The sequence below is a fragment of the Pinus tabuliformis genome, chromosome 1_1, assembly GCF_031772625.1.
Source record: "Pinus tabuliformis cultivar Carrire ecotype Pingquan chromosome 1_1, CPIR1, whole genome shotgun sequence".
Classification (NCBI taxonomy): domain Eukaryota; kingdom Viridiplantae; phylum Streptophyta; class Pinopsida; order Pinales; family Pinaceae; genus Pinus; species Pinus tabuliformis.
Genome location: NC_142297.1, coordinates 99,123,215 through 99,142,384, shown reverse-complemented (window position 1 = coordinate 99,142,384; position 19,170 = coordinate 99,123,215). Strand labels below are relative to the sequence as shown.

General features: G+C 39.2%; 1 protein-coding gene across 5 annotated transcripts in view; it reads right to left on the bottom strand.

Annotated features, from left to right (window-relative positions):
* Positions 1 to 19,170, bottom strand: part of LOC149211839 (carboxyl-terminal-processing peptidase 2, chloroplastic-like) — a 375,331-nt gene that overhangs the window by 71,126 nt on the left and 285,035 nt on the right. For all 5 annotated transcript variants that reach the window (XM_089391602.1, XM_089391601.1, XM_089391598.1 and 2 more), the window contains one exon: positions 14,969 to 15,077. In XM_089391602.1, the coding sequence (XP_089247728.1) occupies positions 14,969 to 15,077 (109 nt within the window). The remainder of the gene's footprint in view (positions 1 to 14,968; positions 15,078 to 19,170) is intronic.

The following is a 19,170-nucleotide window of genomic DNA, read 5'->3' as shown; positions in this document are numbered from 1 at the left end:
AAGAGAAGTTGTTGATATGATGAAAGATAAGGTGATGAAAGAGATCCAAATGATGCCAAAAATGTTGAATCTTGCCAGCTCAAACGCGAGATGAGAAAGAATGATGAAAAATGAGAAGATGAATATCGTTGAAACGCCAGGAACAGAAAAACTCTGTCCTCGGCAGCAGCGCCAAAAAATGTTGTCGCACAGATTGTCACGACAACGCTCAGACCAGGGGTTGTCACTCTGATCCCCGATCTCTCCGTTTAAGCCTGTCTCCCGCGGCTAAGGGGGGTAGACCCTATGGAAAATGACTGACCAACTGTGAATCAGTTGGTTTGGGAGACACGAAAGGAAACCAGCACTTAATTGATTTTATTAATTTAATGGACCAGTGCCTTATGGGTTTGATGTTTAAACGATCACTTACTAGATATTGCAGAAATGTAAACCATGTGCAGCAATCATTTATCATCAAATAACTTGAACGATGCAAGATATCCAGTAAATCCACAATATTTTAACGATGATCTAGCAAATTTTAAAACTTCGAAAAGCTCGATACACAACCACGTAACTTTGAACATTAACCAAATATCATATTCGTGCAGCTAATCTTCAAAATAATCATTCATGCATGCCAATTCACATAAAATGATAAACATTCATCTCACATCAAAATTTTAACCTTAGCAGAAAAAATGCGTGATAAACCCCTGAGCCAAGACCGAAAAATATTTCCAATTTTTTTTTTTTTTTTAAAGGCCTAAAGTTAAAATCTAAACTAAAATAATCAAAACTTGAAAATACAATCTAATCTAAATCTAAAGTCTAAAAAAAAGTTTTTTATGTCTTTTTATATTTTATATCTTTTTATAATTTTAAAATTTTAAGTACTAAAAAGAAATAAAATTTAATCTAATCTTAAAACTAAACTATAAAAAATTAAATCTACATCAAAGCTCTAATGAAATTCTACATTTAATAAAACAAAAAAAACCATAAGAGACAAAATCGAATTTAAAAAAAATTTAAGTTAAATCAAAATTGATTTAAATTTTTTTTTTAAGTTAAACCCTAAAACGTAAACTAAAATAAAAATGATTAATTTAAATCTAAAATTAGACCTACATTAATTCCAAACCATGGCCATCGAAACTAAATTAACATTACCGTTCAGCGCAATGTATTGAGACTGGCCTACGTAAAAAAAAGGAAACGTGTTCTTGTTGCCGGTGGAATACCTTCGACGGCGGACAGAGAGGAAGTTTGAATGCTTGGAAGTGAGAAGGGCGTAGCTGCGAGTTGGAGATATGATGAAGACGCAGAGGATAACAGAGCCACGGATTGAGACGCAGGCTAGAGAAGCTTCAACGGCAGGGTTTGTATGATTTACGATATGATGAGGAGCAGATTGAGGTTAAGACGCAGATTGAGAGGGAGTTAGATTTGCAGCATGCAAGTTGAGGAAGGATGCAGCGTATTTGAAGTGGAACGCATAGGCAATCGCGTGGTTTAGTGGGAGAGTTGTTGCATTTGCATATTTGTGGAGCGTATACAACGTTTATTTTGCAAACAGGTTTGATGACGGAAGGCAGAACAGAAGGGACAGTGGCGTAGAAAAATGTCTGAGGCAACAAATGTAATGCTGGCTGCGTGGGTGAGCAAAGGATCATACGTGAGGGGGGTGAGCTCGTTCGGATGATTTCAAGGAGACAGCTACGTAGGAGGGAGGGGTAGCAGCGACGTGCATGAAGTGGGCGAACACGCTAGGGTAGATAAAGATTTGTTGGATGCTGATAGCATGAACAAGAGCAGCTGTATGATCTCAGAAACTGATATCGATAAAATCGATGTAAAATTTTTCCCAAATCTGAAAACCCCTGGACAACGGGACAACAACCCTGCAAAAACTCAACTTTCCACCAGAAAATTTATCTCAGACCAGCAAATGGAGAACAAAAATTCGGAAAGTATATGCAAAGATTTAAAATGAAACGCTACAAATTTCAAAATTTATAGCTCTTCGACAGCCAGATTTGTCAATTATCATCAATAATATTATCATAATTTAATTTTAATGTATAACGGTTCAGAAAACCCTGCAATGCATTCATAAAAAAATTTTCAAATGATAAGCTCGGGATTAAGAACTGGCTGGGCTCTTTCAGAAAACACAACCCGGGAGTTGGCTGGTTCAACCGAGAACTTCCCCTAACGCCCGGTAATCTGAAAAAAGGATTCCCTACACAGCTTAAAATCAACCATTAACATAGAAGGAGAAAAAAATAGTGAAACCCCGATCAAATGGAGATACCTGCCACTATATTTCAGAATCTAAACTATCATTCAAACCCCAAAGATCAGACAAGATACCTGTGCCTAGATTAATCTTCATTAAGCTATCATCAATGGCTGAAAATAAAATTATGCAGAAAAAAAATAAAACAATCTTACAGCATTTTCAGAAGAGTAACACCAGGAAGATTTTTAACCCCAAAGTCTTCTTTATTACACAAAAATGACTACAAGAGAGCTTTCTTTAGCACCAGACTCTCAGATCGAATGTCTTCTCAAATGACCCCTAGCACCCTATTTAAGTAAAAATTCCCAACAACTAGTTCGAGTGATCCACGTCAAAAAGATCTCGACCGTCGATGAGGATCAAGATATCTCTTAATCTCATCCGTCGAAATTTTAATGCATTAAAAAATTGAAATTCTGCATTTATTTACTCAAAATATTATTATTTTATTATTTTTTAAGTTTTTACTTTATTTTATTATTTTTATTTTATTTTATAAATTTTATTATTATTATTTTCATTTTTTTATTTTTTTTTTTAATGGATCCTCGAACTCAACCTTTGGAAAAAATCACCTAGGACTTAGGACTTATGAGGGGATTAAAACATTTTCTAACCCTCAAGACACTTTACATCATGACTTTTACAACTTTACATCTCAAGGGGGAGAACCCATTTGACATAGACCCTCATAAACCACCCAGTTTTGTGACACAACTATAATCTAGCAGACTAACACACTAGGATTCTCCTAAGATTCTAATGACAAAATCCATTGCGACTTTGGGGTTAGGCTGAAGGAAAACTCTGCCGATCATGAATCGGTGAGATGAAAAACCTTCCGGAACGTAGATTATCACTTAGAAAATTAGGTCCACATAGGCAATTTACATACATAACTCATATCTGCTAAGATTATTTACAATTTATACATGCAAACTGGGTTTACAACATAAATTGATCAAGTTGTCGATGATTGTCGAATGGCACGGACATGTCGATCAAGCGCTATCCCTTTTTTGCGAAGAAAAGGGGGTGTACTGCTGGAAAGTTGACACGTAGTGGTCAACAGGGCCTTTAGAGTTTGATTAAACAAGCTCACTTCTAGTAAACATCTTTCTTTTCTCAAACAAGAAGCTTTATTTGATATCCATCTTCTCTTTCCTTATCATGTCGAACACGTCATCATGAATAACTTGTTTTCCCCTTGCAATTTCACTAACATTCAAGGTTATCCTCATGATATTCCAGAGAAAGCCATTGACAAATTGCCCATCTTCCAAGGCAACAATGCAATCAATGCCAATGATCACCTCAAGAAATTTGAGCTTTGTGTTGCCAAATGGTGTGTTGGTGAAAATCATAATCATGAAGATGTCAAGATGAAACTCTTTATCCTTTCGTTAGAAGATGATGCTATGGATTGGTTTTGTGATTTTCCTGACAAAACATTTGATTCACTAAGAAAAATTGTTGTTTTTTTTAAAGATAAATATGGGGGCAAGAGGGAGGAAAGATATTTGCTTAATGCCATTCACACCATTAAGAAAAATGAGAATGAAACTGTTAAAGAATTTAACAAGAGGTTTAATGATATCGTAAGGGATTTAACTCAAGATTATAAACCTCCTGCGAAATCCTTATTGGTGCATTATATCAATGCTTTCCCTACTGATCCTTCTTATGAGTTGTGGCGTGCCAATCCTACAGATGTGAATGTTGCCCAAACATTAGCAGAAGATATGGAAAAATGCAGAAAAGCATCTGGAAAATCTGAAATTCTGGGATTTGAAAGAGGTCCAAGCAGGTCATGTGAGTATAAGGAAAAGGAAAGTAAAGAACTTGAAATTGATCCTATTAAAGAACTAACAAAGATGGTTAAGGATATGCAACTCAATCAGACACAATTGATAGCAAATCATAACAAAGAAATAAAGGTTATGGAGGATAATTATTCTAAACAGATCACTGCCCTACAAAATCGTATAATAAATATGGAGAGGTCTCAAGGAAATAAAATATAGAACAACAAAAATAACAATGCATGTCAGAAAAGGGGCCCTCCTAATGAACAGAGACCACCAAACCCACTTGAGTCTACAAATGTTGTAGATCAACCATTGCCATATAGTAGGCCTTGTGAAAGCTTTCATGATGAAGGTTCTTGTGCTATTGCAAGAGGAATCTTGGATGGTGGACACGTGGGATCAAGTGAGCAAATTAATGTAATCAATAAAGAGTTCCACATGCCTATCGAAGATGTAGATCATGATATGGAATTGCTCCCTTCATCTTACACCATTAATGTGAAATTTTCGAAAACCGGAACCCTATTTCAGCAACTGATATTATTTCTCCTAATTGTTAATTTATTAACAATTTATCTGCTACGGCAAATATCAAAATAAATACACTACAAACTTCACAAAAAAAAAGCGGAAAAATAAACATTGCCTCTAGAAGTTGTTGCGTTGCCCTTCCGTCAGCTTCTCTGTGGCCCTTCTGCATCTTTGCAAATGCACACACTGGATCTGGAATAATTCCTCCAACCTCATTGTCTCTGCCCCTCACTCATTGCTTCGATCTTTAGCTCTCTTTGGCAACTGACTGTTGCTACTCTAGAAATCGAACTGCTCAAGTATCTCAACTGCCTTCTCCATAACCATATCGACCTCCTCTTATAATCCTCTATTAGGAGCACCAACAACCAAGATTAAAACATAATCGATGGCTAGGATCATCCCTAGATTGATCCTTGTGAGTTCCTAGATAATTCTCACCTTGATATAATTAATACTGATTAATTAACCATATTCCGTAATTTTAGTCTTGGGAAATATTTAAAAACTGGTTAATAATCTAATTAAATCATTTCTAGGCGGAATGTCCATAAACGATTTCTAGGTTTTGGAGATCTCATGTATTCTAGCCTTTCCACCAAATTTCGTGGCTAGAACACATCTAATGCTACAAAAACTAACAATTAAGAATTTCAATGATGAAAATGATGTAATTACAGAATTGTATGGAGAAAAGTCCTCTCAAGAGCAAATCTTGGAAATTGCAAAAAGTAGGGATTAGAGTGACAGCCCCTACTCTGAGAGTTGTGCCTCGAAGATATACCTTGTGGGGTTCAAAACCTTTTCCCACACTTGGGTGTACACTTCAGGGGACAACATGACCCACATGATGACTTACATGGAAAATTAGGGACCATCCCCTAATTCATCTTTATTGGAGCCCTCTCTCTCATCATGGAACTTAGAGGACTCAATGAAGCCCTTCTACATCATGACATCATCAATTTGGATTACATATGGATGATGTTTTCATAACTTGTGATAGCTACTTGGTTGGCTTGTGACCAAGACTTGCTCTTAGCACATTATTTGTTACGAATATAATTCATAAAGAAATAATAAATGAAAATAAAAATATAATAATAATAATTATTAATTAATTAATTAATAGTTAGTTAGTTAGTAATGAAGAGGCATGTCTTAGAGACATGACCATTCATGGAAGGGCACCTGCCTAGGTATATAAGTGGGCCCTCATTGTAATCATTACACACATCTCTTGTACATTTCAACAATTCTTATATACAAATACTACTTGTCCTACAATGGATACTGACATATTTCAGTTCTTCTAAATTATTCCGCTGAGTATGCAAACTTTGTTCGTTCCATTGGTATCAGAGCCACGTTCTCCGATCTTGACCATTGACCATTAAAGTCTTCGTCAACATAGTTGTCATCGCAATCAAGCGTTTCAGTATATAGTTGGACGTTCTCCATTCTACCAGATTTGCTATCAAGCCTTTGGCCATAAAATTAGTTAAAAAAAAGAGAGAAAAAAAAAAGGTCAAAAATATATATATTAAAAAAGGACTCTAAAATTATTTAATTCAAAAAAAATTATTATTAACAAAAAAATAATAATAAACAAACAAACAATCAAGTTGATTAAAATCCCTAAGTGTCAATTGGAAGCTCTACAAGGTGTTCAAGGTAAAACATTATCAATTTATTCTCACCAAAGTAAAAAGTTACAAAAAGAAGGTATTATTATAAAGGGAAAAGTTTATTTATAAAAATTAAAAAAAAAGAAAAATATTATTGTATCACCAAAGGGGAAAAGAATCACATCATATTAGTGGATTTTAAGTGATTATCAAGGAAATATACTTCAAGAATTCGAAAAAAAAAAAAAAACGAAAGGTGAGTTCCACATATAAGTCAATTTTTGAACCAAAAGAATGGATTATAATCAGCAAATGAAAGAAGGAAAGATGAGTCCCATAACCAAGTCAAAATTTTGGACTAAATGTCCATTTTGTCTAAACGAAATTGGATATACATATATTCAAAAAAGTTGCAAATTAAGTTGTCTAGTGTGTGGAAGATTATTTAGTACCGAAGAGCATCAAGGTAATACATAGACACAAACAAAAAGATTAGAGAAAGAATTCGCAGAGCTTGAACAAAAAAACAATGCATCAGAAAAGAAATATAAAGATCTCGAAGACATGTTTTACAATAAGTCAAAAGAAAAGGACAAGGAAATTTGGCGTCTAAGGGACCATAATAAAAAATTACTTGAGAAGGTCAAGAAGTCCAAAGATACCAAAAAGAATTACAGGAAGAAAATGAATGTCTCGAGAAGAAATTCGACAAGGAACTATCAGAAAAAGAAGAAGAAAATCTACGTTTAACGAATCTTAATCAAAGGTTATTAGAACAAATCAAAAATTTAAAAGATGAAAAAAATACTAAGAATAAAGTCAACAATCCAGAAAGCGAAGAGCTTTTACGTTTAAGGAATCATAACCAAACCCTACTTTCGCAGATAAAGAAGTTTAAAAGTGACAAGAAGTCACTAAATGACAAGTTAGAACAACTTACTCAAGAAGTATTGAAGTCTCCAGTCGTAACAGTCCAAGTCGAAGATAAAGGAACAAATATTGATCCAGTCAATATCACATCTCAAGAAGAGGATAAATCAGTTAAGGTGAAGACATACTCAGAAGTTGTAGTCCAAACAACAAAAAATTCAAGTGAAGATCTCGCAATTAATCAAGCAATTTCTGAACCTGAAAGAAATCAGATGCCCCTAATAAAACAAGAAATCACCATGAACAGATTAGGGCAAAATCAAACTACAAGAACTCCTTATCGACATCTGAATCACAAGAGCAAACAACTAAGTCAGTCTAAATATTTGAACCGTTCAGAATGGAAACAACATATTTATGTTCCAAGGAATACTAAAGTTTTCAGAATCCAGTCCTATGATAACAATTCAATACAAATTCCCAGTGATCAGAAGATTCCACAAAAGACTAATCTTGGATGGTCAGATGCATTCTTAGTCCGAAAATTTTGTTTATCACTGAGAGGATCATATCGTTTTGTATCAATGAAGAAGAAAGTTTTGAGACAAGGAAATACTCGAAACAGGGAAAGAGATCTGGCCTTTTCATCAATAAGCTTTAAGGACAATGAATTTTGAAGAGGGGCAATGTTATGAATATAATTCACATAAAAATAATAAATGAAATATAAATATAATATAATAATAATAAATAATATTTAATTGACTAATAGTTAATTAGTTAGTAATGAAGAGGCATGTCTTAGAGACATGACCATTCATGGAAGGGCACCTGCCTAGGTATATAAGGGACCCTCATTGTAATCATTACACACATCTTTTATACATTTCAATAATTCTTATATAAAATTACTATTTGTCCTACGATGGATACTTACATATTTCAGTTCTTCTGAATTATTTCACTGCGTATACGAACTTTGTTCATTGCATTATTTTATAATTTTGGGGGCTCATTAGGCTAATTCGATTTAAGACGGACTCATATAAATAGAAATGAGTCTCATTTGTGAGAACTCATCATCATCACTTGAATTCTTCTCTTGTAAAAGACTTCGCACTTTTTCTCTTGGACGCTAGTGGAGACTCTTTGATGCATTTTGATATTTGGAGCTATAATTTCGATCTTCTTTGGAGCTACTTCATGATTTGTGGATGGATATATCATATTGTCATTTTGTAAGTGTTTCTTGTTGAATATTTTTTTGGTATAATGTCTAATGTGTGAAATTGTTGCAACTAGTTAATGCTCTTGTACCCTAATTTGTTGAATAGTATTTTGGAAAGCTATTTGATTGACAATTACATATGTTATACATTGCATGACAATTGATGAATGTGGATGATATTTTGTTTTTCTTTCATGAAACTCCATAAATCTTCGGTGGGTAAATGTTAGAGGTTGGTTGTTAGGGCATCAATCTTTGGCCTCCTTAAGGATGCTTTTGGTCAATTTTGAATCATCTTAGAATCCATAGCCAAAGGGACTAGGCATTACTCCAAGAAGTTTGGTGATCAATCCTTCCTTTCTCGTTTTTTTCTCTCCTTTAAATTTTCAGCCCCTCTTTCCTAGGACGACTACTTAGGACATCAAGTGAAATCCTCTAGAGGAGGAATTTTTAAATGATAGAACTCTTCTTTGTAATCTTGTCTAGAGAATCTCCAATTTTGGTTGAATTCTCACAATGACTTATCCATAAATCCTTGTGCCCTAGGTGTGCCCTAGAAGGGAAACCTAGCTTGTTTTTCCTTGGATAGGTAGCTTTCTTAAGGGTTGTATGAGCTTTGTATTCAGTGGAATAAATCATAAGAGACCCTTCTCATCCCTTTCCTTGACCTAGTGAATACCTTGGAAGGAATCCTTCCCAGGGTTATTCACAAAACCCTAGGTCTATTGTAAGCCCTTCCTAGGCCTTTCAAAGAGAGTGAAGAACCCTTGGGATATGTCATAACATCACATAAAGCTCCTTTGAGAGGTCCTACCTCATTTGAGAGACTTGACCTTAGGAAAACACATTACTATTGCATATCTCAAACCCTAGGTCTCGATCTTCTCACTCAAGGTCTTTCTTGGAGAGCGAATTAGCTTCTTTGAAGCATTGAGCTTTTATTGTGTCTCTCCTTGAATGGGCTTTGTGAAATCACTTCGTACCTAGTCATTGACATATCCATTTCAAGTGATTTCCTTCCTACATGGACTCCTCCCATTAGTGAAATTCAGTAAAGCGTAGGGGACATTCACTGAGGTGGCAGTGGATCTTTGTCTCATTATTGTCACTTGGTCTAGTAGTTGTCACGTAGGTTCCCCTCCTAAGGCCCTGTTATCGCTCAATTTAGCAGATGCCCTAGGAGAGGTTCCTAAGGGACTGATACTAGATCAAGTGGTGACAAGGGACAAGGACCCATTGTCACCTTAGTCAATGTCCCCTGCTCTTTACAAACTTCCACCAATGGGAGGAGTCTCGGTATAAGGAGATCACAAGAAAGGATAATTGAATGATAGGGTGCATAGTGATCTCTAAAGCCCATTCACTTGATGTGATCACCAAGGATCGAGACCAGTGCCTAGCCAATTATGGAGAATAGAGTCAGTAAATTTGATTTAAGGATTTTTTCCTTGCCAAGGAGTTCTATGGCGTGGCTATCTACTCACTACTATAGTGAAGGCCCATGGCTCTCAAAGCTCACCCTACAAGTGCCATTAAGAAAACACATTACTATTGCATATCTCAAACCCTAGGTCTCGATCTTCTCACTCAAAGTGTTTCTTGGAGAGCAAATTAGCTTCTTTAAAGCATTGAGCTTTTATTGTGTCTCTCCTTGAATGGCCTTTATGAAATCACTTCGTACCTAGTCATTGGCATATCCATTTCAAGTGATTTCCTTCCCACAGGGACTCCTCGCATCAGTGAAAGTCTGTAAAGAGTTGGGGACATTGACCGAGGTGACAGTGGGTCTTTGTCTCATTGTTGTCACTTGGTCTAGTAGTTGTCCTATAGGTTCCCCTCCTAGGGCCCTGTTATTACTCAATTTAGCAGGGGCCCTAGGAGATGTTCCTAAGGGGCTACTACTAGATCAAGTGGCAACAAGGGACAAGGACCCACTTTAACCTCAGTCAATGTCCCCTGCTCTTTACGGACTTCCACCAATGGGAAGAGTCCCAGTATAAGGAGATCATAAGAAAGGATACGTGAATGATAGGGTGCATAATTATCTCTAAAGCCCATTCACAAGAGAGGCTCAAATAATAGGGCTTGCTTGCTTTAGAAGCAAGGTGAGGAGCTCTCTAAGAAAGGCTCAAGGGAGGCTTAGATCTAGGTACTGATAGATCAATTTGATGGTTATGCCTAGACTAAGGCCTCCAAAGAAGAAGGGAATGCTCTTTATTCCAGTTCTTGTAAGATGATTTGTCATATAAAGAATGGAACCACAAAGAGACCAAGGATACCCAAACAAGACCTAGGGTTTAGGGTGTAAGCAAGGGGGAAGAAGGGATCAATAATAAATGCACTTATTTCAAGTTTTCAAGCACAATGGATCCCTTAGAATGTTGCTAACCTAGAAAGAACAAGGACCAAATGATTTTGGAGCTAGGGCTTGGTGTTTCTTGCAAACCGACTGTGGGATTGACTTCAATTTTGGAGGGCATGTATGAGCCACCCAATGCAGTTCCTCACCAACACGCTAAGAAATATGATGCCTCTAATGGAGTTCGTTGAATGCCTTCTATAGGTCGTCTAGGGTTCGGGTAGAAATTTGAGGAAAGGAGAAAATTTTTAGGGTGATCACCAAGGATTAAGACCAGTGCCTAGCCAATTGTGGAGAATGGAGTCAAAGTGAATTTGATTTAAGGATTTTTTCCTTGCAAAGAAGTCCTATGGCCTGGCTATCTTCTCACTGCTATAGTGGAGGCCCATGGCTCTCAATGCTCACCCTACAATTGCCATTAAGAAAACACATTACTATTACATATCTCAAACCCTAGTTCTCGATCTTCTCACTCAAGGTCTTTCTTGGAGAGCGAATTAGCTTCTTTGAGGCATTGAGCTTTTATTGTGTCTCTCCTTGAATGGGCTTTGTGAAATCACTTTGTACCTAGTCATTGACATATCCATTTCAAGTGATTTCCTTCCTACACGGACTCCTCCCATCAGTGAAAGTCGTTAAAGAGTGGGGGACATTGACTGAGGTGACAATGGGTCTTTGTCTCATTGTTGTCACTTGGTCTAGTAGTTGTCCCATACGTTCCCCTACTAGGGCCCTGTTACTGCTCAATTTAGTAGGATTTTGAGGTTCCTAACAAACTACTACTAGATCAAGTGGCAACAAGAGCCAAGGACCCATTGTCACCTCAATCAATGTCCTATCCTCTTTATGGACTTCCACCAATGGGAGGAGTCCCCGTATAAGGAGATCACAAAGGATAAATGAATGATAGGGTGCATAGTGATCTCTGAAGCCCATTCACAAAAGAGGCTCAAATAATAGGGCTCGCTTTCTTTAGAAGCAAGGTGAGGGGCTCTCTAAGAAAGGCTCAAGGGAGGCTTAGATCTAGGTAATGATAGATCAATTTTATGGCTATGCCTAGACCAAGGCCTCCCAAGAAGAAGGGAATGCTCTCTATTGCAATTCTTGTAAGATGATTTGTCATATAAAGAATGGGACCACAAAGAGACCAAGGATACCCAAACAAGACCTAGGGTTTAGCGTGTAATCTTCAACCAAGAATCTAGGTCAAACAAGGGAGAAGAAGGGATTAATAATAGATGCACTTCCTTCGAGTTTTCAAGCACAATGGATCCCTTAGAATGGTGCTAACCTAGAAAGAACAAGGACCAGACAATTTTGGAGCTAGGCCTTGGTGTTTCTTGCAAACCGACTATGGGATTGACTTCAATTTTGGAGGGCATGTACGAGACACCCCAGTGCATTTCCTCACCAACATGTTGGGCATGATGATGCCTCTAATGGAGTTCGCTGGATGCCTTAGGTAGGTTGTATAGGGTTAGGGCAGAAATTTGAGGGAAGGAGAAAAGTTTTAGGGTGATCACTAAGGATTGATACCAGTACCTAGCCAATTATGGAGAATGGAGTCAAAGTGAATTTGATTTAAGGATTTTTTCCCTGCCAAGGAGTCATATGGCGTGGTTATCTTCCCACTGCTATAGTGGAGGCCCATGGCTCTCAACGCTCACCCTACAAGTGCCATTAAGACCCTCTGGAGGGCTTGGACCCCATACAGGGAGAGCAAACCCCAAGATGAAGACCCACCTGTAATCCTATATAAGATCCGATGCGTCTCCTCACCTTCCAGCACAACAGTCCATTAGTGTAATTGAGTAAATGAGCTTACAAATCATGGAACCAAGTGGACACTTCATACTAGCATACCCTTCCATAGTGGTCTTTAGAATGTACAGGTGTTCCCAAGTGCAAGAAGGAGGTTAATCAAAGACCCTATTAAATGGTTTCAGCCTCTAAGGGAGTGACAGGTCCATTGTACATCCCGCAAATGGCAGGTGTCATGTGATATAAAGATGGAATGGATTGGGGGCATTAGAGGAGGCTCCAACCCACCTGCCATAGTATAAGGGTAGCAATAATGAGGGAAGCCCACACATGGGTGTATAGATGGAGGGAGCAATCGTGGTACATGAGTTACCTCAGCCTTTGTTTTTCCACCCTTTTTGGTATGCCTTTTTCCTTTTAGTAATTTTTCTTTTATAATTGCTCGGGGCTCCACGAAATGAGAGCATGATGTGTACGATATAGTAGTGATTACTCCCTTAAGGTTGGGCAATTCATCACCCACCAGGGTTTGGAACAATCATGGGTTCCTTAATGATGCAGAGGGCTCATATAAGGGCCCTAGGAACCAAGGTGATGGCCATAATGATAGGGGGTTGAGCTCATATTGGCTTTTGTCCATGTGCTAAATTTGTATGTCTCAGCCATGTTTTGCATTTTATGGTACATTTCCTATTGAGAGTGGCCAAATTATGCTTTTTACTTTCTTTTTAGCTGCATCAACCTTTGGGACATCGTTCCAAGCTCGACCCAAAGTGTGGACAAAAGGAGGGGGAAGCTAACTCCTTGTGGGACCAATGGACAAATGTGGACCCGGATGGGAAATATGTGGAAAGGGGCTATAATGAGCGGAGGGGAGTGATGTATATGGTGTCAAGAAGCGGGACCATGCAGCCAAAATTGGGGTTTCCCATGTAGTGCCATTCCTAACGCTAATAGCCAATAGAGAAGATCCCACAAGACTAACCACAAAATTGGACAAGAGGACAAGAGTACAAACCAAACCCATTCTTTCCGTTGAATACCCCCCACTAATCCATGTCCAGATCTGTCCATAAGAAGTAAACAAAAATATCCAATTACATGATGAAAAGCCATACCTCCAGAATGTGAAGGCCCACCTTCAAACATACGATAATGACAGAATGGGCGAGGGCAAACAATAGCTGGCTCAGGTGGTGGAGACGGTGGCACATTGAACTATCTAGGGGTTGCAAAGGGGCTGCTGGCTGCCGGCTGAAGACAATATAGGAGAAAATTTCTCCCATCGGTGTCACCCACTGCTGGTGGGTAACAGGCCCTACTAGATTGTGTGGCAACACATCTATGTGCTCACCACTTAGCACCTTGACTGGACCTTGCCGAGGTCATTAATCCAGGCAGTTACAGGGCCAATAAAAACAATCCAATCGTGTCTATGCTCTATCTTATGCCAATTAGGATCAAATCACTGTAAAGTAGCCCTGAAACAAGACCAGGCCTGCTCTCCCATATCAGAAGCGATGCTTCTAGAAGCAACCATCCCTATCCCCAGACCACCTAACCATATTGAAATCCCATCACATGTGACTGAGTCACCATTCTGATGCAGGATGGGCTTGCTGGCTTTTGCTCTGTTTATGCGAGTTCAGACAGGTGATCACCTTCTACCATTGATGTTCGGTTTTGAATGAAATACATGCATATCATCCAGCAATGCAAGAAAACTTTAGAAAGGATCAAGATTTATTTTCATCATATAAAGTGAATAGGCTTGGAGCAAGTACAAAAAATACACTTTTGTCATCTAGCCATAGTGAATTTTCCTATTCTTACCATGACAGATTGATGGAATTTTTTTCTTATTTCATGGCCAACCATGATACCAACGATGCATGCTTCATAATCAAAGATATACATTTTTCTAAAACAGGGCTTTGTCATACTAGGAATATGTAGAACAAATATCAAGAAAATAACCATAATCCGCTCTTCTGGAAAGCTTACTCCAAGAGCTAAATCGTTGCCAAACCATGCCAAAACATTGAATAGCTTCAATGTTAAAATCAGGTACAAAGAATACCGTGGAGCGAAAAATTATTAACAAGATTGATGCTTCAGAAAGATAGGATAATTATAATGATGTCCAACAAATAACCACAAAGTAGGTCAATGGGACTGCTGAGCAATGATGTAGATACAAGCAGGAATACCAAAAGGTTTCCTGTATAAAGAACAAGAAAAGTAACAACTCTTAAATCAGAGGAGGAAAAAGAAAGGCATTTAGAACAAAGGCAGTGTTTTAGCCATGAGATAGATGCCTGTTATTTCCTACAAATTCAAGTGAGATGCAGTCAACTATATTCATTATCAAGCAGGAAATAAAACATGTCCCAGAGGTAGTATTTTTCAACTTCAGCTGGAGTTCTATCGACAGTATGATAATTATGATGAAGAAAATACCTGGAGCATTTAACAAGAAAAAATATCATTACTCACCAGCACTACTAAGGGCTCTGATGTTGCAACTGCCTCAGTTCCATCTGTCTCATAGATGTCGCGAATACCCTTGCTATCACAGATATATACAATGACACTTTTGTCAAGCCTGAAACCACAACAAACTTTTAGAGTCAGAAAATTTCTTATACCAACATTTTACTGAAAAATTTGATTATTCAAATCAAATCATAGGCAGTTTTGTGTTTCCTAAGCATAAATAATTGTACTGTTGACAAGATATGCCACAGCTAAGGATTCAGATACAGATATGATGGGTTTTTAGAAAACAATGGATACAATATGTCCCGATATAGCATACATTAAAATGCATATAAATATATATTATAATATATATAACATGTAAAGAATATAATATTATAATAAAAGTACGCTGTACAGTTACACCATATATAGTATACATAAGTAGTCGTGTGCTTCCTAAAGTGTAGAAAGTGATGGATTTTGGATAAATGAAAGCTTAGCTGAGAAAATGTCCGCCCAAACTGTTGGTGGGAAATAATACATGATACAGATCTGGCAGATCTTTAAAAAACTTTAGATACAATAAATCTAGATATGGCATATATAAGAATACATATGTATATATATTATAGTGTATATTATATGTAAATAATAATAATAATATATTAAAAATACACTATACATGATCCGAATGGAGAGTTGCATCAACCCATCATAGTTACCCATGATATCTGCCCATGGCATTTTAACTCAAAAGGCTATAAATTTTGGGTCTCATTTCGTAAAAGACATATTTGTCGGCCACAATGTAGCTATAGCTATTTCTCATTACTCTAATAAAGAATTTATTTATGTGTTTGTTGGAATTTCTAAGTTTAACCCGTCAGAAATTCTTACTGTACTATCTGATTTATTTCTTCCTACTTGTTCAATTACTTAACTAGTTATTTACCATGTAAATATTGAAAATAAATACAAGTACAGTATCAACATCTACAGATCATCAATTGAAAGTAAACAAGCACACAAGTGACACCGTTATTTTTGGACCAATGTCCCCGGAAAAACCCAATGCGGGGGTGCAGCTATTCAGAGGGTTTTCTTATTATGCAGTTTTAGAATACAACCAGGGTGCCAGAAATGGCTCACCCAATAGAGAATGCCAATGCAGTAGTACCTCTCCCTCGGAGACAGATATTCCGACTGATAAATCACCGGATGAACAATCCCACAGCAGCAATTGCAACTTCTTCTACTCTGTGTCACCCTATCCGGCTCACCAGCGCCCATTCTGTCCCATGAAATCTTCCCAGCGCTGCCTCTAGGCCCTGCATCAGCTCTACTAGCCTCTACATCAGCTTCTGGAGCCTCTGTGTCAGCCCCTAGACCCTCTACGTCTCACACGTTGGCCTCTCTGGCTTTGCATAGCTCCTCGCTGCCTCTGCGTAGTCTCCAGCTGCCTCTGCGTCAACCTCACTGGGCTTTGTACTGCCTCTCTGGAACCAACTCTGCCTTTGTGCTATGTATTCACTACCCCTCAGCTGCAACCTTCGATTTTATCAACAAACCTCGCCCCAAAAAAATCAAACTAACTGATCAATTTGGTGTGTCCTCCAACTGACCCTCAGGCCTCCTCTTATACTTTTCTCATTGGTCCATCAATAGCAATCAATGACTAAGATTAGATTTGGCTTGATCCATGACTTTTGGCTCCTTCTAACCCAGTTTTATATTTTTTCTTTGGTGACTAGCGAAATCGGCAAAGGCGGTGGTATCGTACTTGCATTACACGGGGTCGAATCCCACCGGTTGCCACTATAACCTCTAGGAGGAACCGCCCAGCCCGCAAGAACAGCCCTCGGTTAAGACGAGACTCAAACTCGTTACCTGCACAACGGCACGGACGACTTAGCAGAGCGTCCGCTAGCCACGAGACCAAACCTCTACGGGCAACCTAGTTTTATATTAATACTCATTAATATTTATTTTTCCTAAGTTTAGACTTAGGAACTCCATTAAAAATGTTAATTATTTTAATATCTCCCAAACTAGTTAGAATCTCCCCAAACCATTTCTGCGTCTTGGAGATCTCATGTGCTTTAGCCTCTCCACCAATTTTCATGGCTAGAGCACATCCAATGCTAGCCCAAATCAACACTCCCTCTTAGCAAGGACTGTGCTCTAGTAATACTCCTCAATGAGTATCAACATGATCATCTAGCATTAGCCCCTGTGCTGATGCTAGGTCTCCCAGCCCAACATCCTCTGCATTATTGCATCATGTACTGCTGCCCAAGGCCCTGCAACTGCCACTGTTGCATCTGTATGGCAGCTCCCTCTACATTCATGTTGCTGCTGGTTCATATACCCAACACTGCATCCCCTTCTCCTCACGTTGCATTGTGCTGCCCATAGCACTGCCACTGCTAACTGCTACACTGCAACCCAGTTACTGAGAAGGAAGTAACTGATCGACCCAACTCTGACATCCTTGTTAGGCTAGAGACTCTCTCAATGTTGAGGCTCCCTCTGTCGTTAACAAGTGCTCCCTCTACTGACCTCTGCTTTGCTGCAACAACTCCATGCATCTCGCACCGTTGTACACCTCTCTGTGCCATCCTGCACTGGTACAATACTCACGTGCTTCTCGCACAGTTGCATCCTACTAGCCTCTGTGTCCCAGGACTCCTGCACTATAACACTCTCTGTCGCTCCATTCGCATTCATCTCTACCGACATCTGTCAGTACTGCTACTCCTCTTCGGGGCTCCCATAGCAAGGTATAATCCAAGAGATTGGGTACCTCAAGGATCTTGCCCCTCATCGTCTGTAGTTCATTTGACTACAGCTCGATGTCTCCCCACTTCCTCTCAAGTGGCACATGAGCACTCATGGAACAATCATCATCAGTCTCGACTTCTTTCTCCGCCCTTGCTGGTGCTGCCTTGGTCCTAGAAGCCTCTCACTTGCTCTTCTTCCTAGGACACTGGTTCGCAAAATGACCCAGTTCCCCACAATGGAAGCACTTAACCTTGGAGAGGTCGTTCTTCTTCCGCTTCTCCTGCTTTCCTGCAGATGCTAGAGCTGCATCCTCCTCTTCCTCCTCCTTGATTCTGACCCCTTTACCGCTACTTCCTACCTTGTTCAGCCGTCTGATTTCTTCTTGATGAAGAGTCGCCCACAGTTCCTCGGGAAGGCTCGTCCTACCGAATATGCTCTGGACAAATACCTCCCAATCCTCTGAGACTACGTTCAGTGCGATCCTCACCAACATCTCCTCATCCAGCATGGCCCCTATGGAAGTCAATTGGTCCCAGATCTCCGTCAATTGCCCGAGAAAGATATCTATCTGCTCTCCCCTCTGCATCTGGTATGACCGCAACTGATTTTCAAGTAACATCTTCCTCTACATGGAAGTATGTTGGCACAATTTCTTCAGGGCCTCCCACATCTCATTTGCCATATTCTTCTCGGCAATATGCAGTACCACATGATCCTTGACCCCATCAAGGATGATGCACTTCGCCCTGGCCATTGCCTCCTCGTACTTCTCATTTTCAGATGGGTCAACTGGGATCGCTATAATTTTCAAGGCGAAGTCCTTGATGCGATACCTGTCTAGAATAGACAAGATCTTGGCCTTCAAGACCACAAAGTTGGATGTTCCATCCAGCCTATCCTGATCTCTCAGCCCATTCACTGCCATCTCGCTACGCTTCTTTCGACTCCTCCGAGTCTCTCTACTTCCCTCCTGGAAGTCTTCTGTTCGACTCTAGCTGAGTCTCTCAACTTCCCGTCTGGAAGTTCTCGTTTCGACTCCCTCTGAGCCTCGATTTTCCTTCTGGAAATCCTTCTACCAATGTCGAGTTGCCCCACTCTGATCGTTTGTGCAACTGCACCACTGATCTGGATTTCTTGGCTAGAAATGCGCCTCAGCAGCAACTCCCTCCTCCTTGGTCTTGCCCTGTTAGGTACTGTTCCGACCACAGTACCCCACCAACTTCACTCCACAAATTACCCACAACCTCCTATGCCCCAGCAACTGAAGATCTGAGCCTCTAAGCTCTGCGCAATCCCAACACTGGCAAAATCTGCACCTCCTGGCCACAACGTCAATCCTTCTTGACTGAGAAAGATAACCGGGCACTGTGTAGGTCAGGTCTTCTCCTCTCTGCCTCTGCGTTGATCCTCCTCCTGGCTCGAACTAATGACGCAAG